The sequence below is a fragment of the Anopheles merus genome, chromosome 2R (genome assembly GCF_017562075.2).
Source record: "Anopheles merus strain MAF chromosome 2R, AmerM5.1, whole genome shotgun sequence".
Classification (NCBI taxonomy): domain Eukaryota; kingdom Metazoa; phylum Arthropoda; class Insecta; order Diptera; family Culicidae; genus Anopheles; species Anopheles merus.
In genome coordinates this window covers 1,138,212-1,165,075 of record NC_054082.1, presented here as the reverse complement: position 1 = coordinate 1,165,075, position 26,864 = coordinate 1,138,212, and the positions used below count along the sequence as shown (strand labels likewise).

Sequence of the window (26,864 nt, the reverse complement as noted above, 5' to 3'; positions counted from 1 at the left end):
GGCCAGCCCGTGGCGTGGCTGCGGACGAGGATGAAACCAAATCTGAACAACTCCCCCAGTGGGTTATCCTTCGTTGCGAGTGATGGCGAGGAAATCAAAATGGCACGAGAAGCTACACACAACGCACAATCGGTGACCGGAGATGGGCGTCACCTCGCGCGATGGTGCACGTCTTTGCGCATATATTTTTTGCCACCTCAACCCACCGCTCGAGGGTCAATTTCAGAAGATGGATAAAAAATATTGCTCTTCAAAATCTACATTTTATACGAACGTGTACCATCATCATCATCATCATCGTGTTCATCGTCGTTGACGTCGTCATCGGTTAAAAGGGAACAGCGCAGCACAAAGTACGTCAGAAGAAGCCCTTGAGGCTCGCCGTTCCGGACCGGGGAGGACGAGGGAAAAGGACTCAGGGAAAGAAGACAGATCGCACATATGCACATCGGCACACCGAGCATTATCGTCCAATGGCGTGACGGGAATGGAGCAAAAGGGAAACAAAACGCACGAAGGGCATCGTCGGATTTCTCCGAAGGCTTCCAGTGCGCCTGTCCTCCTCCGATTGGAGCGACGGAAGGGCGGACATCGAAAAGGCACCGCCAACCGGGGACTGGAAGCGGGGGAGAAACCGTGCCCGCGCTCGACGGCAGTCTATCTCCAGCCCGCAATCTATATTTATTCGTTCGTTCGTTCAGCTTTTATAAAATTTATATCAAACGACTCCATCCATATCTTCCCCACCATCAACCGGGGGGCAGGGAACGGTGAGGGGGAGGCCCGTTTCTTCTGTTCCGTTTTTGCCATTTCGCGATTCTCTTGCGATTCGAGTTTTTATTTCCTCTGCCTTTGAAGCTCCCATCATCGTTATGCTCTCGGGGGCGCACTCGGGTTGAGATGAGACGTGCGATTATGATGGCAGACGGCAGCAGAAGAAGCGATTAAACAGTGCAACACACACACACACACACACACACACACACACACACACACACACACACACACACTCACACATAAAGAAAAGCAGCACTGCACGTAGTTTCGCGATGCGTTCGTGGTTCGAAATGAGCGCAGAAAACGTGCGGAACTAATTGGCATTTTTAATCGCGACCATAACCTGCATCCTTCTTTGGGGTGCAATTTCCAACCGAAAGGACCGGATGGCATTAAAGCGATCCCGTTCGCCCCCAGCGATGACGTTGATCGATTTTCACCGATCGGCGCGTTTGGCGCAAACGCGGCCATTTTGCGTCTCGAAAGCATTGTAGTAAGGTGAGTGAGTGTTGTGTGGTGTGTGTGGGTACTTAAACGGTAGGGTTGTAATTTTTCTAACCTCACTTTATTTGACAGCTCGGGAGTAGACAGTGCTGCGCTCGGCTGTATATGTCCTCGGTGGGCGCGTGGGCACGGCGAGGGTCATGGCCCCGATAGGGTGTGTGTGTGCGAGTGGAGTTTATTTTCGTCCCCATTGGCCTCTGTGTCAAGCAAAGACAAGCAAAACAACAACAACAAAAAAAAAAACACTCCGAGATGGGGATCATAAAAGCGAATACCTATAAATCACATGTCTCGTAAAAAGTCGATTCCTCCCCGAGAGCGGTTTTGTTTTACACCCGTGCTATGTGTGTGTGTGTGTGTGATGACTGGCGGTCGTCGATGTCATTTTGCAACAGGGCGCAAAACACCCGAAACCCGAAGCATCTTAACGATCTGTGACGCTGCAGCGTGCGTTTGTCCTTGATCAAACGCCCAATTCCGCGAAGTGACAACGATACTTGCCCACCACAACGAGGGGGGGGGGCACCGGGTGGCGGCCTGGTTCCATTCGAAGAATCAATCAACCCGCAAGGAACAGCTCGGGCTTCTTCGGGGCTTCGGGGATCCCATCAAATTAGTCATTAGCGCACGCAGAGGGCAAAACGACCGCCGAGGCGCCGAGGGCCCGGGCGCACGTAATTGGCCAGCAGCACGCAAATCCCAAACGCGCGGCCCAGCGTCGTCTGTCATTAAACGGAAGTCAGCAGAAGCAGCAGCAGCAGTAGCACTCACAAATCGAGAGCCAGAAATCTCAAAGGCTCGCCCGATTCGCCCGATTGATGAAGTCTTGTGCGCCGGGACGCCGGTGCCATCAAACGGAAGACGAAGGCAGGATATGGGTTTGCTTGTAATCGCTTGCCTCCTTGGACCGCTCTTCCGGTAGATGCCATTCATTGAAGGAGTCGTTTCCGATGAGACTCGTTCACTGTCTGCTGGGTATATCGTCTAATGCTGCTGCTGCTGGGTCGGCGAGAGCAATGGCTGAGTAATTACAGCGAAATGTGTCTGTCATTTGTATTTATGTGTCGCTCTTTTCTGTTCTGCCACCCAACCGATATCGTCAGAGATCCGGGGGAAAAGAAAAGAGGGCACGAACAGAAAAACCATTCCCTGTAGAGCCAAAAACAAAAACGAAGGTTTTGGCGGTGCAGTTTTGTAAGAGATTCGTAGCAAAAAGAGAGCGAAAAAAGGGAATTCGTCTGTTTTTCCATTTGCATCTCGATAGGGAGCGGCGCCCGTGCCATATCATTGAAACCCTTCGATTGTGTGTCTGTGTGACGGTGGAAATGCCTTGTGCCCCGCGGTGTTGATGTAATATTTTTGATTGATTATGAATCTCTTTTCAATTTCGCTGCCGGGGAGGGCAGATGGCAGACAGCAAAACCCTGCGCCGATTGCAAGTAGCAAGGGTAAATGCAGCTACGAGAGTGTAAGTGCAGCAGCTTCCTTATTCAGCGGGGGCAAGATCTGGGTGGATTTTGTGTGTGTGTGTTTTGTTTGTAGAGCAGCACAACGCGCACCGCAAAAGGTAGCTTCGAGCGGCATTCGAGCCGCATTTATTCCCCCGGGCGGCGACGCGTACTAATCACGGCAGCAGCTTCGGTGGATCGAACAAACCAAAAACAACAACAGATTTATTTGATATTAATACGGTGAATGGAGGGAGAGTGCATACAGCACCGCTGGTGTGTCTTTTGTGTTCGCTACCACGCTCCTTCTTCGCACGCATATCTTCGCGCTTCAACACCGCGCATTGTTTTTTTTGTTGCGCGAATCGCAATAGGGACGCAACACGCAACGGCACGCTTCGAAGCCCGAGGGCGAAAAAATACAGAAAAAACCTTTGCTGGCAGGATTTGATTATTTTCTTCGCCCGTTTGTGAGAGCTGCTTTAGGCGGATTCACCCGCCCGTTTCCCTAATTGAAATTGACAATCGAACCAAGTGTGCCATGGCGACGATGGGAGAAGTAATTATAAATCAGGTTCAATCAATTTCTGGAGCACTTGTTCACCCTCGGGGCGATCGCGGGTCGCGTATTGATCGGCAATGTTTGCACATTCGGCGGCTCGTTAGTAAGTGTGCACGTGTCGCGAGAGATGCTGCTGTACCGAGGCTCTCATTAACAAATCGTTAGAAAGCTTGATTTGCCTTTGGCTGTGGCTGCTGGTGAGTTGCGACACGGGGGGACCTAGAATTACGCCAGCCAATTGGTGGATGTCCTCTGGAGTCACCTGTCACCCGGGAAAGGAAACGATAAACTCAATGAGACGCGTCCATTTTCCAGTGCCTGTGTCCACCCTTGGCTCCGAAACGATTCCATTTCGCAGTGCAGAGGCATACATTTTGCATTTTAAAATGTAGCGATCGTTCGGAATTATCACTTCATTAAGTTTTACATCGTACTGCGCTGAGCGTAATGATCCCGAAAATGTGTCGATGGGTTGAGTCACACAAGACCCCAGGTTGGGACTGGGTGAGAGAGGCAGATCTGATTCCAAACGAACTGAATCAGTGTAGGAATGCATCCCTGTATGTGTGTGTGTGTGTACGCGTGTGCACTTGCAGCCAGTATCACATTATTACTAAATTATTTTTATGACTACACCCGTACCATCCAACAGCGGGAGGAGCAACAGGAGCAGCAGCAGCAGCTGCTAGAGGGGGACAGTGGAGATGGATTCAAATGGTCATTCGAACGACGTTGTAAAATTTGCGTTCAAATCGTCTCGTCGCCCGGAGCCCGGAACAGTGCCAGCGTGCAAAATGGGGAAGCTTTTAATTATGAGGTGATGAAATAATTTGAAATTTTGTAATAATTAAAACCGATTTAGCGCCAACGTCACTGTGGGCAGCGGGCCGTGTGATACGGGTGTCACATGCAATTAAAAAGCCGAATGTGTGTGTGTGTGTGTGTGTGTGTGTGGAGAGCTGGTGAAGCGAAATCGATGAACCCACCACCCACCACCGGCACCAAGGCGGACGAGAAAGCGCATTCGGGCATCGGGTTTAATTATTCGCGCTGCGTCGGAAAATCTCGTCCAGGCGCAAATCTTCACCACAAACACTCTGCTGAGGCGGGCCAGCCCATAATCCATCTAATTTAGCACCGAACAGCTGGGTTTCGGTGCTGCTCGCCCAAGCAATGGAAGGAAGCCAATCGAGGGCGGGATTAGGAGTTTCTGGCTTCGGAACTGACTGCTGGAATGTGGCGGAATTTGCATTAGCAAAAGAATGGCACCGGGGTGGAGGAATGGAGTGAGAGAGGGAGAGAGAGAGAGAGAATGAGAGACATTTTTCCTGGTGGCAAGTTACGATAATTGAATAACTAATACCGCCTAATAAAAATAATCTGAACGGAAAGGTCCTCCCGATTGGCACAACGGAGGGCACGGAGGGAAAATGTGTTTGCTGGGAGGGTTGCTCGAACCCCTCCCCCCCTCCCCCCAAACCCAACCAAAGAGGCCACGTAATTTATTCACCCTCCATTTTCTGATCGATATGGAGTGTCTTCTGGACAAGAATCGAGCGCCGCGAAACGGAACCGAGGCTTGAGCAGTTGTTTTTGTGTGTGTGTTGTTTTCGCACGTTGTATTAACCTTGCGAGTGGGAAAAAGAATCATTTCTTCATCGACCCGATCTTGGTGGCCGGCGAAACAGACCTGCGTGTTCTTTTTTTTTCTTGCTTCTGCCACATCACAAACCATTGTTCTGTTTCGGAAAGTTCCCCATGCTCTGGGAAAAAGAGACGATTATGTGGAAAGAGACAAACAACGCGGCGCGCACGAAGGGCAAAGTCGGCGTGTTTTGCGGGGGTTTATCAGCTACCCATCCTCAGGAAAAAAAAAGACAGTCCATCTATCGTCAGTCCAACTCCCCGCGAGCTAAATGAGAACTAATTAATTCACTTTTCGGAAGCCGCGATGTATTGGATGAATTCGTAATTCGCTGTCTGCTGTGTGTCGAAGGCCTGTGTGGGGCGAACAGCGAAAAGTGGGCTCATTTTCTTCGCTTTTCTTCCTTTTCCGCTACTCCTTTCTGCTCAAGTTGAATTGATACGGTTGTTTTGCCTGCCAACGACGCGCGCTGTAAAACTGGTGCGTTTTGTGCTGTGGGACGCTTCTCTCAATGTCACGCATTTCAGCACTCTGACTCTGTGTTGCGCGTATTGATAAAGCGTATTTTATGACAGTTTTCAACCCCCCTTCCCCCACCGTTTGGACACACGAAACGCGGCCCGAATGGCGCAAAACTAATGGAAATATTAAACATTCATCGTAACGATCACACGCCGCAACAAGGGCTGCGGGGCGGTGGTGGCGGCATCCTTGTTGGAAAAGCAGTGGTGGGGGAATAATTTTACACACAAAGAACAAACCGAACCCCGGCATCGACATGCATCGGCAATAAAAATGGGAAGCAAACGTTTTTCGGCCATTTAAAGCGGCATCTCCTTTTGCGTTGCTTCAAACGCGCCATAAATAAATATGGATTTTTATTAACAAACGCTTTCACCTTTCTTCCCTAACTCCCGCCTCGCCTGGAATGGGAAAGGGTAAGACAGTTTAGCTGGAGCGAGAGAGAGAGAGAGATAGGGACGGGGTTTGTGTACTTTTTTGTTTCGTGTGGGTTTTAACAATTCATGCTTTACAAGGGCATGCAAATGTCATCCAAACCGGGAGGGTGACGATTATGCCATTTTCGGTGGAAATCACATAAATTCCTTATTGAAAGCAATTCTAACCCGAAATGAATGAAATAATAAGGAAAAAGAAGGTATCCGGGGGTTGCGCAAAATGAAAAAAAAAAAATGCACAGCAATCCGGATATCCACCCCCTCAATATGGGCCCGCGAAGGAGGAGAAGGAGGAGCTACATTTCCTTTCTTTGATATTCAGTGCCCGCTTTTCACTTGCCTTGCCGCTTTTCCTTCGGACGGGAAGGAATATTGTTATTAATCTATCTCTCTCTTTCTCACACTCTCTGCTTCGTTTCCTCGTTCCTCGGGGCTCGTGTGGTCTAATCTACATGTCAGTTGTTTATTACCTTCGCCTTTCTCTCCTTTGCACCATCACCTCCACCCGCAGCAGCAACTCTCACGAAGCCGCGTCCCTTTATTTCTTCCCTATCGACGAAGATCACGCGGTCGTTGTAAAATATTCGCGGGATACAGGTTATTTATTTCGTATTTATGCGTCCCCGTCCTTCTTCTTCTCCTCTGTACCAAGCGACCGAGGGTGAAATGTCTCCGTTATGGTACGCATTATACCCACACCCACCGCACCCCTAATGCCTGCTCGAGGGTATGATTATACTACGCGAAGTAGACACCCCCCGCGATAGGGAGGGCTGGGAAGGGAAACCTTTATGAAATTGGCACGCCCGGGGTCGAGGGAAATTGACGAAATTGTCACCGCTTTTCCACGGCAGCAGATGAAGTAGCCCGAGCGCTGGGCCAGGGTAGTGTGTAGGTTTGATGAAATATTTTCAATATTTTTCCCATTCCGGGTGGAACTTTCACTTCGCCGCGGAGAGGGTGGATTTATTTGATTTTGTCGTCGGATGTCGCATAAAGATACCCAGGGACACACATACACACTCACACACACAGAGAGACCGGAAGGAGGATGTGCGCTGGAAAGGATGACGGTTTATTGAAGTGTAAACAGAGGGCTTTCGCCTTTGGGGGTAAAACACAGGGATGGCCGCGTGACGTCGTGATTGATAAATGTCATGTAATCAATTATCGTTAAGGAGAGTGAACGCGACCTGGGGCTGGGTGGGTGGGTTGGGGGGATTTCAGATCCTTGATGTGCCACTTTTGATCTCGTTCTCGTCTCTATCGCGTTTGGGTGTGTGTGGCCTTGAAGACGGCAGCGATGGCAGACCGAAAGAACACTGCCGTGTCGCAGGATAGGCACCATCGCACGCTGATTTATGGCCGATTGAGATTCGGCGAAAGAGACGCCCGGCCCGGCCCGGGCGACGATGATGATGAGGAGTTCGAATGCGTGATTTTTCGATTTTAATTACCCCGGTGGCGGTGGCGTCGGTGCGTCGGTGCGACTTTTCACTTTCCGTTTGGAAATAGATCGATTGCGCGCGTATAAGGCCAACGGCATCGCTAACGCCGTACGCCGTGTGTCATCGAAATGTTATTAACCTCTCCAATCCAATCCCGCTCCATCCCGCCCATCGAAGAGCGCTGCCGCGGGAATGAAATCGAATTTATAAATATGTCGCGCAATAATTAATTAATGTCGCGCAATGGTACGCGAAGCGACAGACGACGGTTGCGTTCGACATCGAAGTCGAAGCGATCGTTGCTTCATGTCTGTTCGCTCGCTGCGCATCTTTCTGTGCGTTTGTTTGCGGTGGAACAATTTGCATTAGTAACGGCTTGGCTTTAGCGCGATTCTGTCTGTCTGTCTGTGTGTGTGTGTGTGTGTGTGTGTGTGTGTGTGTGTGTGTGTGTGTGTGTGTGTGTGTGTGTGTGTGTGTGTGTGTGTGTGTGTGTGTGTGTGTGTTTAACGCTTTTCCTCCAACTCCGCGATGCGTGTGCGTGTGCGTAAACAAAGAAATGTCACCCGAGGCAGCCGAGTTTTCCACCGCGCCAAACCTAGCCGCAGGGAACGCGCAGCTGCCGTCTGCCGAGACACAACAAGTGCAGCAAACCGCGCATGCAACCTTCGGGTGACAATATATTTATAATATTAGTTTATTGAAATGTGCGATGGCGAGGAAGGGGCGATGAAGCAAGGGGATGATCGCACACACTAAGCCGCCCGATTCGCACGAAGGTTGCCCGCGCTACGGTTGGCCAATTTAAATTCATTCCCGCTTTTCGCTTCCCCTCGCTTTCCCGCGCTCGCGCGCACACACTCACGTCGTTACATTGAAATCTATAGTTGTGTAAATTTTGTATCAATGTATATAAATAACCCATTTCGCGGCAGAGCGACGGTACAAGCTCGGGCCCTCGTGTGTCTTGTGTCGCACACGCAAAAAACGCATGTTTGCCGTCACGAATCGGTTGCGATCACTTGCGATCGCACCCCGAGAGGAACCCCCTTACCCGGTTCGAGCGTTGTGTTCTGTGTGTGTGTGTGTGCGCTGCACATTGTGGCACATTCCCGGCGACATTTCCCTCTTTTGTAGCGCTGCCCGGAGGAGGGAGGGATCGTCGTCGAGATCAAAGATTAAAAATGTGTCCTGTCACATTATTGCGTTTAATTAGAATGGACTGAATTCGTCGAGAGCGTGCCCTTCTGCGTGTTGGTATTTGTGAGTCGTTGATGTGTGTGTGTGTGTGTTGTTCTCTGCCGTTTCGGTGGCATTAAATCACACCCATGCGGTTGTTGTGGTTTTTTGCTTCGATTCGATTTATTGGCATCACAGAGCAGCCGCGCGCAGTGTTTGACCCGCTTTACCCCGAGCGCGCCAATTAGTAGCTTCGTGCGTTTGTGTGTGGCGGGGGAAAATTGAAAGAAAATCATCCGATTCCGTTGCTGGACATCGTTAGGCGCCTTGTCATGTCTTGAGAAAATCCTTCCAATCGGTTTTTGTTTGCCACGCCACGCCGGTGCGGTGGTTACAGGGGAAAACTTGCCTTCCATTAAATTGGTGTCCATTTTCCGACCATCGTGCCACTTTTGCCGAGTCGCGGCAATAACGGCCCTGTGCTGTGGTGGGTGTTTAAGGCAGAGTTTAACATTTTTAATAATAAGCTTCGCCGTATTTGTGGTTTTAAATGCGAATGGAAAATGAAATATGGCCATGGTGCGGGTACGGGATCGTTCCGTTTGTTCGTTGGTCGGCTGCGAGGAAAAACCAAGGGGCCATCTTTTGTGTTCACCCGAATGGGGTTGCATGTCTCCGGGCAATATGAACACGCTTTTTTATTCGAAATCTCACCGCTTGCTTCATAACCCCCTTCCCTCCCCGCTTGCAAGGGACGAAAGGACATCGAAGGTAAAACAGGACACACTCTGCTGCTGTTGTTGGTGTCGTTGGGGGTAAGTGTATGTTTTGGAGAAAGAACAGAAAAATGGAGCAAAAATAGCAAAGTAGCATAATCACAACTCGATATCGGCGGGAGCAGCAGCAGCAGCCGGGGGGAGCACGCGGTACGCGGTATCTGTTTCGTCATTGTCGTCCTCGTGTCCTCGAGGGCGCACCAAGATGGCCGCTTCCAGCTAATTAGATATTGTTTGCTTTTGACATGTAGTGTAGCACCGCGGTGATTGGATGATTAATGCCACTCAAACACGCCGTTGTCGCCAGTGCCACAGCCCACAGGCAGTACGACAAATGGGCTAATGCTGACGATGACGATAGGAATATTGATAGGGTCACCGCTGTCCCGTCGAGAGCCGGCGACCAGTGCTGCGCGGCAGTGCTTCAAATCGAAGAAGGTTCCCTGGTTAGTCCCTGCTCCCTGCTCCCTTCGACTGCTTTCTTCAATAAGCGAAAAATCGGAGCTAGCCAGTGTGTTTTGTTGGCCAATTCCCCCCCAACTGGACTGACCGGCGGTACACTGCAGTGCCATAAAGTATAATTACAAGCAGCCGGCGCTGTAGGCTCTCCAGGATATCGATAGTTGTAAATCAAAAGTCCGACTCGCTGCGACCGGTGGGACGGGATGACCCGTTTTGTGGCCGGCGGTCGAGCGGTCACTGGAATCCATCTATCAGAAATCCGCACACACACGACGCGAAAGTTCCGCGAGCGGGAATAAATTTCACATAATGAGTGTAATAAACAAATTAATAACCCGTGGGGAGACGGGCTTTTTAGGTGGGGTGTAGTTTCCTGCCCCCTCTTGCCTCTTCGGACGTGACCGCACAATCTCGTCCCCCATCCCCAATATCGAGGCTTTTCACCTATTAATATGCAAATTGGGCAAATATGGAAAGCTTTCATCATTTTCCGTCCGCCAGCGCCAACCGTCCCCGACCCGCAACTGTTTCCGACCGGCTCAAACGGGTGGAAACTCACTTTTGCTGACATTTCAACCGGAAGTGGTTCGCTTTAACTGTTTGACCGGCAAAGCCAAAGTTGGGCCCCCTAATGGGGCGGGGGTTGGGTGGTGAAAAAGAAAACTGGTTCCGTTTTCTTGTTGCGGCCAACTCATTCGCGTTCGTGAAAGATTGACGAATGGCAAAAGCAAAGTTTTGAGCGAACTGAGAAACTTAAAACCAAGATTATTAGCAGCGTGCAGGTGGAAAGTTTTAATTAGTTAGTATTAGCAAAAGGTTGCTAAAGGAAGCGGAAGCTTCTTCGTTCTCCGAACAGCACACAGGAGTCGCACAAAAAGTTCGCTAAGGAGAGAGGCGAATAAAAAGCAGCTAACCGATTGGTTGGCTGCGGCGCGAACGAATTGCAACGAAAATGCACGCGTGCGGATTAAACCATGGCGCACTGCTCCACCAACTGCAACGTGCACTGTACACAGTGCTGTGTGTCGACCGGACCGGCGCTTGTGACACGCGGCGAAATAGCTGCGATTTAATTTAATTAATTAAAATACTTCATCACTATCGCACTTGACGCTCTCTCTCTCCTGCCGCGCAAACGAACGCGAACACACCATGTGTTTGTCGATCGTCGTCGGCCCTTCCCCGGTCGTTCAGGCGGGTGGCTGGCGGGAAGGGGGGGTGTGGAAATTGGGCCCGATCTGATCCCAAATTCGCGCTCGAGAATAATTACACATTAATTAATACATTCCTCTTCACGCCGGACTGTGCCACTAAGTGAGCACTAAGTTTTTGTCACCGAGTGCGCTCACGCTATATTTAAGCGCATCGACGACGATCTGGCATACCACCCAGCGGGGTGTACGGTTTGCTTTGTATCCGCCCGTGTATGTGTTTCCGCTCGTAAACTGGTCGATCCACCGTCCCATCTAATCTGCCGCATCGGACCAGTCGGCGGTGGTGGAGCAATAAAATGAAATATATTCTTTTATTTACTACACACTCACACACTCTCTCTGTCTCTCTCTCTTTCTCGCTCTGTCTTTCTCGAATCGGTGCCGGATTGAACGAATAATTGCGACACCGATCCGGTTGTTCTCTCCCCGAATACCTCCGCCCCACAGCTGGTGGCAGGTGGCCAGAACGATGATGACGAATGACAAGAGCCCCCGAAACAGGGGCCCATGTTTGTTTACAGTTGTTTGTGAAAAGAGATTTTCGAGCGGTGATTGTGAAAGTGGCCCTCGGCGAAAGGGCTCAACCGAGTGTAGATCTCGGTCCGCTTGGGTCGTGAGGAAATGTCAAATTTAGAGATCATCACCCACCAACCAACGGCCGAGTGTCGGGTGTGATGGCATTTGATGGCCCGCGTAGATAATGTAAGGATTTGAGAGAAAATAGAAACAGCAACGCGATGGACCCGATTAAAACAAGGTCAAATGCAAAACAATACAGAACGCCTTTGTGCCCTTTGTGTTTGCCAACTGATTTGTCGTTCGAGTTCAATCGTAACAATCAATAGTTCATAAAGTTCCATCGCACTCAAAAGCTACCAACGACCAGGCGTCCACTTTGCTCCGCGGATGTTTGATGTTTGACTTCCCCTAAGCTAGACGTGTTTTGACCTCGAAAAGTTTTCGACTCACTTGTCGAAATCGACACAAATCGGTTTGATAGACGTCTTACGATTCTGACGTCTTAGGAATTGGTGGTTGTTTTTTCGCCTTCGGTTTGTAGGTAAAAATCGGCCCCAAAACCCTAGGTCAAAGTTTTAAGGAATTATTTTGATTTGTTCGTTGATGGCTGGTAGACCTTCGACAGCCCGCGGGTCCTTCGGGCTGTGTGTCATGCTGTACGGCAGAAATCAATCAATGGTATCAAGCGGTAGGGAAGCAAAAACACAAGCCATGCTGCTGTTGTTTTCGATTTCAACAGTCGCCAGTCGTTGTATTGTAATCGATTGTGACGCGTGACCTCCGAATCGGCGCTGTGCACCAGAATCTTCAAGAAACCGAACAAACGCCGTCTTTTCGATCTTTCTTCATCGATTTATAGCCGAGAGATATGTAGTAGTGTGTTGTAGTATTTTTGCCCTCGCTGTTGTCGTCGCTGGCGGTGGCTGGCGTGGTTTGTGCAAAACGGGGATTATTTGTGAGTTGAAAATGTTAAAAATAGAGCGACAGGTCGGAGTTTAGTTCTGCAAAGGTTCGCCGTTGGCCGTTTGCTGGGCGGTGGGCTGCCGCGGTGGGCAAGGTGTGAAAAGAAGAACATCCCCGCACGACCGCCTGACAATAATACAGATAGGCATAATCAATTATTTTCCCATTTTCTTAATGCCCGCTCGGTGCTCGGCTTGGGGTGGCGGCGCAGTTAGCAGTTGTTTTCCGCCCAGACACAATCGCCCCAGGCACCTGACAACGTCTACCACTGTGCGGTGTGTCTGTGTGTGTGTGGATCAATAAATTATAAAAACAATGTTTTCAACCGGCCAGCCGATGCGATAAACTCTCGCGGAATAAGCGGTTTGTTGTGCAAAGGCGGCACAGACCTTTCATCTGGCGTGTGAGCGAATCCGGCGAGCAACATTTTGTGATTGTGTAGCTAATGCCCGCTGCACTCACGCTCACGAACGATCGGGACGCTCGAAATAAACTCCCGCTTGGGTTGGGTGGTCCAAGGATCCATGCCCATGGTGTGACCGTTTTATCGTGTACGCCGCCCCTGCGCCTGGCGGACCGTTCCAGTCACTTTCATTTTCATTATTTACAATAATTAGCTATAACGTCCGTGTGCGCGCGCGTTAAGAATGTGTCGTCGATGATGAAGCGTCGCGCTTCTCATCCTTCGCTCGCCGGCTGACGGCATTCAAGGAAAGTGCAAACAACACCCGTAGGCCCGCAGTACAATGACTTTCGGCGCGGACCCACGCAAAGCCGACCGTCCGTGCGGTCCGTGATAGTCTGGTCCGCTTTTTTGACATTTCTCGCTTTCTCGTTACGGAAGATTTAATTGCACCGCAAACGAGTGCAATAAAATGCGTATTCGTGCGTGAAGAATTACAATGGCCGAGCTGCTGCGTGCAGTCGCGGATAAAACTGATGATTTGGGTGAAATTCGTTTCGCCGCTCGTGCGCCGCACGCGTTTCCTTGTGCTTGGGTCGGTGTCTGGCTTTCCTTCCTCCCTTCGTTGCGATGGGAAAGGTCAGACTGTGCCGAATTGTTACCACCAAACCGTCGAAAAATTTCATTTTCGATTTCGGGATTATTATTCATTGATCTAGAAATTCGTTTGATCGTCAATATGGTGTGTAATTCATTTTTGGGGCATTTTTTTGCCTTTTTTGTGGGGGAAAAAATATTAATTTGCAAACCCTGCTTTCCCTTTGAGTTGGAAAAGCCATTTGCTTTAATCACAGCACAGAAGGATGAGCTGTTCATACTTTTGGCCTTTATTCTCAAACCCCATTTTTCTCGCCCGAGAAACAAGAGGAAGAGTGCATTATCATGCAATTAAAGTCATGCAACTATGAAGGGGCCAGTTCAACCCGTTTGACCTCGGCTCGGAAGGACACACAGAGCCGCTCACCAGAAGAGACAGAAATCTGTCAAAATGGGCTGAGAATGGGGAAAAGGCAAACTTTTCCTACCCAAATCGGCAGACGGTTGCCATCATCATTACCGACGATGGGAGCGAGGTACAACTGCTTCCCTTCCCCTGCTCCACCCACAGTGCCGGTGTGGTGTGGACAGTGTTTAGAGACAGAGGTTTAGCCGGATGTTGATCCTTGACCGGGTGGTGTGCAACAAATGCGTGTTGCTATCCCGAGCTGCACCAGTTCCACCGCTGCGTGCTCCGTCGTGTCTGTGGCAGAGATAAAAGAGCAATGATCGTCCCCATGGCCGATCGGCGGGATGGGGAAGAATAACTTTTATTTAGTGCGCGGAGTAGTACGGGAAGATGTCTTCATTTCGGGTGTTCATGTTCGGACGACTTTCGGCCGTGGTTGAGGCCGGCAGGAAGTGGCAACCGGGTGGCTAGTTTACGATAAATACCCCAGTCGCAAATCCATATCCTTTCCCGGGGAAGGAGTGCGACGCAAAACTAACGAGCTGGTCCTTTTAGCCGACGATAGTACGTACCTTCTTACCCAAACCCGACCACGGCAGGGACATACGGAACCGGGAATGGGGTAAAACGGGTCCCGAGTTTCCTCCGCCTTTTTGGGTTTGGGAATGTTGAATTTTTCCGGCAATTACGCTACGCTCGACCTTTTCCCCGGGGATGAGGGGCGCATGTGCTTAAGCGGGCACCTTCAACTTATCGAACGCAATTAATTGTGAATTATCGGAAGATAAATGCCCCCGAACCGGGGAGCGCAAAACTATAACAGCGATTAGACCCCTGTTCAATGTTTAATTGATCGATAAATCAAGCCTCGGTCTCGGTGTAGTGGGTTGATTTAAAATGGCCGCAAAAGTGGGCACACACCCAACAGCCAACATGGACGGCGGTGCCCCCTCGTCTGGGGGGGGGTAAGCTTTTGAACCTTCTCGGGCAATTCTCGTTGGGTGAAGCAGAACGAGGGAACCTTAAATGTCAAAAGATCACTCATATTTGCTCATTGCTTTACGTGCACACACCCAAATGCTCTTGTGTGTGTGTTTGTATTGTACCAAGTGCTCTGATCTGTGTGCGCTTTCTATTCAGCTGAACAAACAAAGAGCCAATGGCGGAAAGGGGGATGAAAAATCGCGAAAAAGAACGCCGCGAGAGAAAGAGAGAGTGAGAGGGGTCACAGAGGAGCGAGCTTCACAGCGTTTTCGCATCGGTGAGCGAGCTTCATTGCGTTTTTCGTCGACGAGCGAGCAGCAGAGCCGCCAAATGACGTTTAGCTTTAAGCATCATGCGGCCACATCAACCGGCGGCTGACAACATGATGCAGAACCGTTACCGTACCGTGGCTGGTGGTTGTGTGTGTGTCTGTGTGTAAACTTTGGAGCACTGGAGGAAAGCTAATACCCATGAGAACTTGTTCCCGCAGGGCCTATTGTTCTGCTGTCATTTGATTGAACTTGCGGCAGTCGCGTTTGCTGCTGACGTTTTGCGCTGGTGGCAGGCCGTTGGACGTGACGAGCTGCCGAGCGGACAGAGCGAGACAGCAGTAATGATAGTAATCAGATTATGAAATTTTTTCTTGAAATTTTCTCCCTCTCCACGCACACAAACACATACCAGCGCTTGCATTTGACCTCAGGTACCCGAAAAAAAAACAAGAGGAGCCCTTCGCGGTAATGCTTCGCGTTCGATAATATCTTGGTCGTTTCATTTCCTTTTGATGTAGCGTATGTGTGTGCGTGTGTGTGTTTGCGTGCTTTTTTGTGAGCACATTTTTACCTTTTCCATAAAGTGGATATTTTTATGATATCTTCGCGCACCGCGTTTGCCGTGGAGTCCAGGGGCTGCCGCCACGATCAGGTTGGATCGTTGAGCATAATTTATGCTGCATCGTTTTCGCAACAGAGGGACAACACAGAGCCAGAGATCGGCTCGTTTGTAAAAGATTTATCATTAGTTTTTCATGATGGAATCTTTTTTTGTGTACGTTGTTTCGCAAAATGGTTGATAAATTGTTTCGTTCTGTGGCTTGCTCAGGTACTTCATCTTGGTGGTGGTTTGGGAATTCTTCTGCCGCCCTGGATACAGCGTCCCTTTTTTCGGTCAGTGCAAAGGTGTCCAGTGTTGGGTCAAAGTTTAATAGCTGTTTAACTGTCGATAATTTCATCAGGCCCTTTATATCCCAAGGCGAGGGAGAGTCATTCACAATCGGTCATTGGAGGATCTTTCGGCCCGATGCACAGTTTGCGGGAGATAAAGATGGGGCTACCTTGATTACAGTTTAATTGGGGACATATTTTACGAATCCTTTGCTGTGTGTGTGAAGGTGTGGTTAGGCTATGAGGTACGGAATGCACGATTTGTCAACTGTCACGCACAGAATGTACGTAATTTTACTTGCAGGAGAAGTCCCGTTCTAAAACACTTGGTCTGCACTGGCTGCGAGGGGCGTGATTGGACGGGTGCCGTAACGAGTGAAGCATTCCACATGACGATTCCTCGCACAATAGGATGGATATAAATGTTTACCAATCATTAAACTGGTTCAGTCCCTTGCCAAGGAGGAGGGGTGGCATTTAAAAAATGGGTAAAGAACGGCTTCCGAGCCGGTTTTTGCAGACGAAATTTGATGATTTTTAATTTCCATCTTCTCCTACGGTCGGGTGGAAAAGTTTTGAAGCGAAGGCGCATGGGTGTGTACTCCCGCTGGCGTCGGCAACCCCTTATGATATGTTTATTTTGTGCTGCGGAGCGTAAAAATCGTTCGCTGGTGCCCCCTCTTTTCGAACTGCATGTGTACAGACCTTTTTCGGCGTACACTTTTCGTACACTGCGTCAATTAATTGATGGACGAAAAAAGGGTTACACCCCGCTGAGGGAGAGGGAGAGGGAGGGAAAAATTTTTAATCTCCACCACCACCCACTACGTTGTCTGTCCTCATCTTGCCCTCATTTCCATATGTAAACACACACACACGCTCATGTGTGTCTTCAGACGACAGACTTCCTTACATGCAATCGGGTAAAACACGAAGACAGTGGGAAAGGAGCACACGACGTTGCATGTTGCCTTTAGCCCGAAAAAAGTAACCCCAACCTCTGAGAGGGGGTGAGAATGGGTGGTGAGAGGGGTTGTGTGCCCCGGAAAAACTCGCCCAAGAAATGAAGGTTTTTTCCTTGTCGTGAGCCCAAGAACTCACTAACGACCTCCGCAAAAAGAAGCACGAAGGAGTGAAGTTTAATGAGCGGATTAGCGGTAATCGATTTTCCCTGCCCTGGCCTCCCTGTGCCTCAGAGTTTGTTTGGGTTTCTCCGAAGAGGGGGGTGTGCAAAATAAACCGAAAAGGGGGGTTTTGAAATAAAACAGCCCGGAATGCCCCCGAAACCGATGGCAACTGGGAAAATTCCATTGGCGCAAAAAACTCACCACCACCATACTGCTTGTTGGTGTAAAAATGCGCCAAACTCCTTTGGTGCGCTGCTGCCGTTGTCTTTATTGTGCCTATAAATTGCCTTTATCTATAATTTATTCAAGGCGGCAATTATCGCAACACGCAGAGAGAAGGAGAGAGAGAGAGAGAGAGCGCGCGCAAGAAACTTTCCACTGCAGGATATTGAGATGTTCGTGTAGGTATCGGCGCTAGGCATTCGGAAAATGGTTCAGTGAGTTCTGGATGGGAGGCAAGAGGTTCAGGACGGGACGTCCCCCCCCGACCAGTAAGCGATTCGCGGCTCAGCAGCGGAACGCATGTATACTTGCGCGCACACATGTGACCACCCTCCCCTTGATGGCGGGAAGGTAACACAGAAAGGCAAACAAGGATTTCGGCTGCGAGGGGGACCTTGCTAATGACTTGAACAAAAAGCTGTCTTTCTCACCAGCCGGCAAAGAAGCTGTGTTTGATGTGAATAATTGATGAATTTGGTTGTGTTTGCGTGGGCCTTAAAATCGTGGTGCATATTTAAATTATCCCGATCGATTAATTGAACAAGCCGTCAAATGGGTGGAAAACTCTTGCGAGGGTTGGATCGGGAAAGGATTAGCAAGAAAGGCGGCGAAGACGCTGGCAGTTTTGTTGCGAAGGTAAAGACAATTAATCAAATTTTCAAATATTTGAACCGAACTCAACATGGGAAAGCTACGGTACAGAACCGTGGTTGGTTGTTTGTAGCCGTTTTGTAAGCAAACCACTTGACAGCTGTCACCCATCTGGTAGTTCCGTGCGCACTGTGCGTTCGGCGCTGCTTGATAAGCTGCTGCACGGACGTTGTCGACGGACCGACGGATATCCGGACCACACAATCATCTGGACTGCTGTATTCGTTCTTCCCTTTGCTCCGTTGTGTGTCTCGTTGACAAGTTGGCGAGAGCATTTGTTTCCTTTGCTGGTAGTAATTATTGCATCCGGGGCAGCACCTCCCACCATCCACTTCATACCAAACCCTACATTGCCCCGACAACGCATGCTATCGACATTTGTATGACAAATAATCGCCGGCAAAGGGAGGCCCCACCGGCACAAATGAAAGCCTTTTGAGCGCGAACGTCAAAGCACCACAATTTCAAAGGACGAGCTTCAATCGATGGAATGATTCGTATGAATATGATGGCCCCGCACCCATCACCGCCGCCGCCGTGTGGCACGGGTCGGTTTTTATGATTAATCAAAAGAGCAACTGAATTGACATTCTTTCTATTCTCAATCGCTCCGACCTGTCAAGTGTGCAAGCGCGCTGTGAACAAGGGGCACAAGAATCCCAACCACTTGGCGCAAAGGGCAATTGCGCCGGCTAGCGGAACGAAGGATTGAAAAGCGCTGGTGCGCACGGGCGAAAGGGCGAATCACAATGAAATATTAATTATGAAACCAATCGCAAACGATTGGTCGCGGGAGTGTGCAAAAAGAAATCAAAACGGCACCACACAAACAAAAAAAGCAGGGATGCTGCTCGCTATCGCAGCAGCGAAATTGCAGAAAAACTTTGCACAACACAAATGAATGAAAAGCATTTTCAAGTGGCTGATGGCGCACCGCTATGGCATCGTGGAATCTGCCAATTTCGGGGTAGAGATTTCGGTATTAATCCCGCACAAGAAGCGGGATCTGTGGAGCGTGACTCGGGATGGGGAGTTCCCGGGAAGACAAACACAACCCCTTTACCTTAGACTTGCACGGTTTCATCTGCCATCTTCTTCTACCAGCGTTCCAATGCCAGCTTGAGGATGCACTTTGCGAAAAGCGCTTTGTTTTCGCTATCGTTGCAGAGACAGGGAGAGATATTGCAACGGCGATGAAGATGGAGGAATCGGTTCCTCCACCATCGGGACACTGGGTGCTGCAAAGAATGCTCGGCTACAAATTGCAGCGCCCGAGCACTCCGGCCCCGGAAGCAAAGCGTATCTCGTATCGTCTGGGAAGGAAACTTTTTTAATAAAACATCATTTATGCCGGCGAACGAGCGACTTCTTTCGCTCGCGACGTCGGGCTGCACATTGGGATATTAATGCAGCTTTGCAGAAAAGCAACTTCTGCATCCGGCGGTTTTCTTTTTTTTTTTGAATCCTTCCTCATCACTCGCACTCGAAACCCCACTTCCCGCCGTTTTGTAATTTCATCGTTCATCATTGGAAGTAAATCGATCGACTTACCTTTCTTCGGGATGAGAGACTTGAGCAGCATGATGGCGTTCTCGTCGCACGCCCAGGCGTGCATCTTCCGGTAGCTGTCCCGGCCCTTCTCCGTCAGCTTGTCCCACGGCTTCGGCTTGGACAGCAGCTCCGACACGGTGCCCTGCGACAGGCCGAGCACGTACTTGGCGAACAGCCGCTGGCCGATGTTGTGCACCGAGAGCAGCTCCCGGACACGGCGCGAGATGTGCAGCGTGTCGAGGTTCTGGTTGGCGTACTTGTCCATGTTGTAGCGCAGCATCTCCTGCAGCTTCGCCTCCATCGGGTCGCCCTTCGGGATGAGCGAGTCGCCGAGCCGGCCGACCATCGAGCCGGGCGGCAGCTGCATGTCGGACGCGTCGGCAAACCGGAAATGTCCACGCTCTTGGAATTGAAACGGAAGTCCCTGTATGAGATTGCCGGACGCCGCCCCGTCCAGCCGGCTGAGCGCACCGAGCGTGTTGTTGTTGTCCTCGAGCGGGCTCTTGGAGATGGACATGGGCGTGAGGCCGCCGCCCCCGTTCAGGTGGCGGTCGTCGTGCCGGGACGAGTCCTCGCGCAGGACCGGCGTGCTGGCGGAGGACGAGTTCTCGTGGTGGCTGCTGGCCTTGTCCTGGTCCTGCAGGCTCGCGCCATGGTGCAGATCTGTCGAGGGCGAGTTAACAACATGGTGGTGGTTCATTAGTAAGGCTGGATTGCGTGCCGCAGCGGCGGCGGCTGCGGCGGCCGCGGCAGCAGCTGCTGCCGCCAGTCCCGGCGGCGGCGGCGGTAGATCGAGCGCTCCCCGACGCCAGCTGCTGACGAGCTCCTCGCCCAGAAAGGACCCGAACTGCTCCACGTTCTGCAGCGGAGGCGCCAGGAACGAGTTCAGGCCGGCCATCGGGTCGGTCGGGGTGGCTTGGGCCGGGGCGGAGGGCGCTGCCAGCGTCGACGCCGCCACTGCTCCAGCGGGGGGCGGCGCTGGGCCCAGCTGCTGCTGGCCGGCGGTGACGCCGGAAGACGACGGCGATCGTAAGGTTGGCTGGGGAGAGCGAGGCGGAAGCAGCGGAGGATGGAGCAGCAGGGGCTGCGGAGGCGGAGGAGGACAACTGACACCGGAGGGCGTCGAGGCCGGCCGGCCGGTGGAGGAGCCGTTATTGTTATTAATTTCCGCCAGGGAAGCAATGGCGTTCGTGCTGGTGTTAGTTGGCGAGTTGCTGTTAGTGAGATCGTGCGTGACGGTACGCGCCTCCAGGTCGCCGGCGGGCGCTTGGATGGAGTTGCTGGAGGTGCCGACCGAAGCTTGGCTGACGCAGCTCGTGCTGATGCTGCAGCTGCTGTTGCTAGCGTTCGAGGGCGACAGGGCACGGGCGGGCTGCGAAGAGGCAGCGCCAGCCCCGGCCAAGCCGCCGTCCCCATTGATGCCACTGCCGGGACCGCTGGCAGGTGGAGATCCTACTCGCAAAGCAAACCCGACCAGAGCGGAAGAGAAAGAGAGAGAGAGAGAGAGAAAAAGAGAGGGCAAGAACATGTTTTAAATATTACGAATTTGCCCTTTGCTTTGAATGCGACGTGTGAAACAAATCAGCGGACGTCAATGAGTGTGTCAAGCTCGCTCGATGTCTGTACGCGCTCGGAACCAAAATGGGTAAAACGAAAGCCAAACCAACTCAAACGCATGAGTAGAAACGAAAAAGGGATGAGATCAAACAAACGATCCGTGTATACTTTCAAAACATATAAGATTGCCGGAGCATTGCTTCCGCTCCATGTGGCGGAAACCGTTCAAAAGACCGTTCCAATATTCCAACGATCGATGCATCAACAACGCATTAAGCTGCCGATCGTATCTCACGCGCGTGTGTGTTTCTGCTCTGTGTAAGATTTCCCTCTCGTTTTGCTGTACTTTCAGTGTCTCGAGTAGAAAATGTTATGATTGCATGAAGAGTGCTACTGTGTGTGTGCGTGTGTGTGTGGCTGGCTGATGATGATGGCGTTTGGCATGAACGGGGTGTATTTTTTTTTTCAAGAGAGACAGCCGCTATTGTATCATGTGTGCGTATGGGCGTATGGGAGTGAAGAAAACTTATGTAAAACATGTTTATTTTCCCATGAAATGGAGGCAACCGTTTTCGAATGCAACTCGGGCACCCCCGGGGATAGATGTAGCAGCACAGAAGCGATCTACTTCGGTTCGCGGCGACGAGACGAACGAACGACACTCTGATCGAACGCAAAACAATAATAACAGTAGCCATAAATTTCAATAATTCCATCATCGTGCGCGCACACCCACGCCGGCTTCCCGTTCTCGAACACGCAATCGTATCTTGGGGGTGAGAGTGTGGGTTTGGGGGTGGCTGGGCGAAGGGTGAGAAGATAAACGGCAAGTGGGAACTTCGTGCGTTTGCTGTTCGATCACTTGATCGTCGTTCGAATCGCACCGGGCCTAACAAAAAAAGAGAAACCATTTGAATTCAATTCTCAAGACCAGCCCGAGAGCCAAATAACAAAGTAGGTGAGGTTTTTTTGTTGTCGGTGTGCCTTCACGCCACTACTGACAGGTCGGCCACTTGACGGATGGCTGTGTGTTGGCCAAACACCGGGTGGTGGTGGGGATCAGCGGGGGGAGTGGTACTTTATTCTGTCGCTATTTTTTCGCAATCGCGTGGGAGAAATGATCGTTTGGTGATCGTTTTGCCTTTTTTTTTTTGTTGGTCGGTTTCGCGTCACAAGCCGGCCTTTTTGTCTTACTAATGATGAAACTTTTATTAATTGTCAGAAGAAGCATTTTGTACTAAGTAAACCGGGCGCTGGCAGAGCATTTCGAAAATTAGAATTACAGCCAACAGCAGACACACACAGCAGACGTGTGGCAAAATGAGCACGGCAACACACACACACGCAACACAATACTCAATCAGTAACGCGGGCGTGTGTGTGGGCGGGCTGGGCGAAGATCGTAAAAATAAAATTTAATGCCCAAAGGGAGCACGCGAAGAAAAGAAAGAGGCAGAGGAACGGTTGCTCCAACAAACCGAACCGAACCGAACCGAGCCGATCCGTGGGAAAACAACGAGGGAACGGAAAAGCGTCGATCGAGCAAACGGTAGCGATGAGCTGCGGGAGAAGAAGGAGGTGGTAATAAATGTACCTTTTCCAAACAAAAGCATCCCAATAGCGATCCAACTGTTGAAGATCGATCTTGCGCTCGTGGTGTGCACAGCACACAGGCAGCACAAGATACACACATCATTAGCATGTAAACATAATTAAGAGCATCGGCACTGGGTCTATCGCCTTAGGAGACCTCCCTGGAGACCGGAGCCGTGTCTGGTTGTTTACGAAGAGTGATAAAATATGAAGTAAAACAAACACACTTAATACATTTGTAATGAGGCCGCCCGATTGTGCCGTATTATTGATCGCGGCAATCGAACGCAACCTGACGAATTGTTTCGAGCTGGTGAGTGATGCACCCGTGCACCGTTCTGTTGGCAACCGGCTCAAGGTGCTGATTGATGGTGGTGTTGTAAAAATTGGCGCCACACCGTTGCAAGCCGTTGTCTGCTGGGTGGTTCTCGCTGGGTTGCATTTTATGACCTGCTCCAACGGAACCGGCAAAGGGGGAGGATTGCTTAGATTGTGAATGTTTTCAGTTGGTTTTCTTTCCCTCGTTCGGGAGAGTTTTTTTTCCTATGTTCACGCCAGCGGGACGTTGGTGGTGGTGACGGTGGGGAAGGTTCGTTAGTCGAGCCAGCCGGTCCGGTAGTGGGAATGGGTGAGTTTGAATCTAATTTAATGAGTTTACGATCTGACGCGACGCCGCCGTTTGCCGCCTTAGCGAGCGAGAGTTAGTGTTTTAGTTGCACTGTATGATCGATGCGCCTCCATCTCTTCACCCCGTTCGTGTGATGGTTTGGTGTGTCTGCGATGGGGTGTGTGTGTTAATGGAAACTGTACATTGTTGGGGTAAGCGTTAGTTACTGTGTGTGCCTATGTGTCTGTTCTCACACACAAATGACTCATAAACATCATCGGGCTGATTGAAAAAGCAGCACAAGCGCCGCGGGTATGATGTAAACGCCACACCGCACTCAGATCGAATGCAGCATGCAAAAAATCGGGTTCGGAAAAATGGGAAACTGAAACAGAACTGCCCACCCAACCTCCCTGCTCTTCAACTTACCTTCTGAGGTGGCCGATGACGATTTGATTGCCTCCGTTTGTGCCGCCAGCGCTTTGGTGCGCTCGAGCAGTAGCTCCTGGAATTGTTTCGACTCGTGGGACGCACTCAGATCGACCGAGCGAAGCATACTGTGAGAAGGGAGGGGAATTGAAAAGAAGAAAAGAAGAAAAAGAATCGTTAAAATGCATCACAACGTAACGCGCGCATGGATTTGTGGACATTTAGTTTAAAGCGTATATCGGGTGCGGCGGGAACAATTTAAACTTTGACCCAGTAGCTCAGCGTGGCTCGGCTCGGCATGTAATCCACTGACATACATCCGTGTGTGTGAGCGGCTTGGCGGTGGTAACCACAGTAAAAACAACAAAAAACACATAAAAACACGCTTCTAAATCCCGGTTTCACGCATCACCCTCAGGCGCGCCCGTTTGCGTGGTGAAAATTCCATTCGTTGGTTTGTAAAATTCCTCCTCCATTTTTTTGTTTTTTAGCAGTACCGCAGGGGAGTACGAAAATTGTGTAATGTGTTTTCCACACAATCGCAACGGTTTGAAAATATCCCTCCAAATCCATCTTCTATTGGATTCGGCCCAAAAATTCGACATACTACACTGTGGGCGCGCGCGTTCGTTCGGACGCATTTTCCCCCAGCGCTTTTAAATCGCCACCACGCGTCGTCCTGTGAAAGCGAAAGTGGGAAAACGGGAGACGCAGAAACACATTCAACGAAGGGCGCCACACACCGCAGGGGCCACCGATGGGCTCGGTATGATAGGATATGGTGGTTTATGTTTTTGTTTACGTGTTTTTTGGTAGTATTTGTTGTTGTAGTTATTCGTTGGCCAATTTAATGCCGAGGGAAATGTTTCCCGAAAAGGTAGAAAAGCAAAAATAAAATCATACAAGCCCGCAGGCAAACATACGGACCTAGTTGATGTCTCCCCACCCACCCACACACACACACACCCACCTATGCACGACCCAGTGCGGGTGCGATTGGAAGTAATGAGATTCAAAAACGTGTGCCACACCATAAAAAAACCCCACCAGGAGGCGGGCGGAAAGCTAGGGAAGGGGCCCGCGTTATTACCTATTTTCCTTTTTGATATCGTCAAAGTCCTGCTGCTTTTCGATGCGCGACTCGAGCCGCACGATGTGTTGCCGCTTCTCCTCCAGCCGGTCCTCGAGCCGCTGGATCTGCAGGTTGTGCGATTCCTGAATGTTGGCGATGGCCGTCCGCAGCCGTCCAACTTCCTCGAACAGGAGCGATATCTGTGAACGGGAGAGCAAAAAAACAACAGAGGGAAAATGAAACACAGTTTAGTCAAATGGATCGAACCCGGCGGGCCGGGTATGATTAATGATATGAGTGTGGTTGCCGCTCCGCTTAAATGCGACCTAAACGGAGGGAAGACGTCAAATTGACAGCGCTCCGAAGCGAAGAAGACAAGCGAACGCTTTGCTGGCAACGTATCCTTTCGTTCGGTTGCAGCGTGAGCTCGGAGATGTATAATATTCTAAAATTAATTAATTTCCCGTCATGTCCCGTCTTATTGTAAATCTATTAAACAGTGATAAATATGAATCGCCCATTTGTGCGTCGCCTCACCGCATGTGTCCTTGTGACGCGCGAATGTCACCGAAGAATTTACCAGCAAATCACACACCGGGTCCTTTCGCTTTACACGCTTCGCATCAAGTGAGGGTGCGAAGCAAGAAATGGCTGGAATGTGTCGGTGTAAATCGTCATTCCTCAATGGGTTCCTTGGGGTAGGTCCTCGCCGGCATCTCCCCACGCTGGGGGTAATCGGTTCCATCCTTTCGCACTACAATGTCACGGAAGGATTCGATACCGATTTGATTCATTAATTTTCACGTCGCTCACCAGCTCTCAGCAATGCACAGTAGCCCTAGATTGTCAGAACCGAAACGACCGCACGGTTAAGGATGGGTGCGATAAATCAAAATTGTAAATACGATACCGCAAATTTCTCTCAATCGCAAGCCAAGCTTGGGCAAGCGATGGGGGGGGGGAAGCAAGAAGAGGTTGTTGATGTTCATTTCCGGCGCCAGAAATCGATCGTTCAACTCACTCCGCTCGTTTTTTGAGGGATGGCAAACCGATTGCTGTAAATTTAACTAAACCCTCCAACCGTCAACAGGAGAACGAGTTTCTCCAGTCAGACAATACACACACACACCCATTTGGCATGGCAAATCAAATCCTTATCAAATTGAAGGAATGGAATTCCAGCCAACAAGAAACTATTCCTATTTTCCGGTTTTCCCGGGATGGATGGATAAAGTTTCTCTCCCCCCTGGCAAAGCAATCCTTTGACGGAGCGCGAGCCCGCCCAGCACAAGATATACGATGGGAAATTAATATTTTGCAACGGAAAACGCTCACGCTTCTTTGTTTTGCACGGTGAAAATGGAAACGGGAGGGGGGGTTTGGCAAAAATTGGCTGCATTTCGTCTGGCGTCGAAGGAAAAGCTCAATCACTCAGCGGCGAAAGCATTCGCAGGATGAGTTTCCTGAGTGATTTCAATCTCTCTGCCATTCTCGCCGCCGTTGCAGGAGTAAAGCTGCGGTTTTTGGAGGATTTCAAAGAAAATCACTGCCACTAGTGACGGAGGAGGAAGAGGGACATAAATTCCAATCAAATCCGCCATAGTGAGAGCCGGAGAGTCGAAACACACAAAAAAAGGATCATTAGAGGATTGGTCGAAAGGATTTGCTTCTACCCAGCCTTTCCCCATCCAACCGGCGACCCCGCATCGTGGTTCACGTTTTGTATCCACCCGCAGACCTTAGAGAGCCGTTATTGACGATGTTTGGATTATTTCGAACCAGTGGCTCTTTCTTTCTCTCCCCGAGTCTACCTTTCATTCGCAGCTTATTGTGGAGGAATTGTAACATAAATTTCATGTTTTTAAAATCGACGCCGGTCATAATGGTGCTCCATTGGGCAGGGGAGGGGAGTTGGAGTGTTCTGTCCACCGGAAAATTCACTCGAGCGGGGATGATATTCTTTTATCTACTTGGCCAGCGTCCGTCCTGGCCGGTTTGTTTGGTGAGGTTGGTCGCTGTCGGCGTCACAAACTCGCCCCACTTTGG

The 26,864-nt window shown here is 50.4% G+C and overlaps 1 protein-coding gene across 7 annotated transcripts in view; it reads right to left on the bottom strand.

Annotated features, from left to right (window-relative positions):
* LOC121590370 (homeobox protein cut) overlaps positions 1-26,864 on the bottom strand; it is a 177,465-nt gene that overhangs the window by 8,151 nt on the left and 142,450 nt on the right. For all 7 annotated transcript variants that reach the window (XM_041909985.1, XM_041909983.1, XM_041909989.1 and 4 more), the window contains 3 exons: positions 24,837-25,018; positions 23,747-23,874; positions 19,561-20,223 (listed from right to left, as the gene is read on the bottom strand). In XM_041909985.1, the coding sequence (XP_041765919.1) occupies positions 19,561-20,223; positions 23,747-23,874; positions 24,837-25,018 (973 nt within the window). The remainder of the gene's footprint in view (positions 1-19,560; positions 20,224-23,746; positions 23,875-24,836; positions 25,019-26,864) is intronic.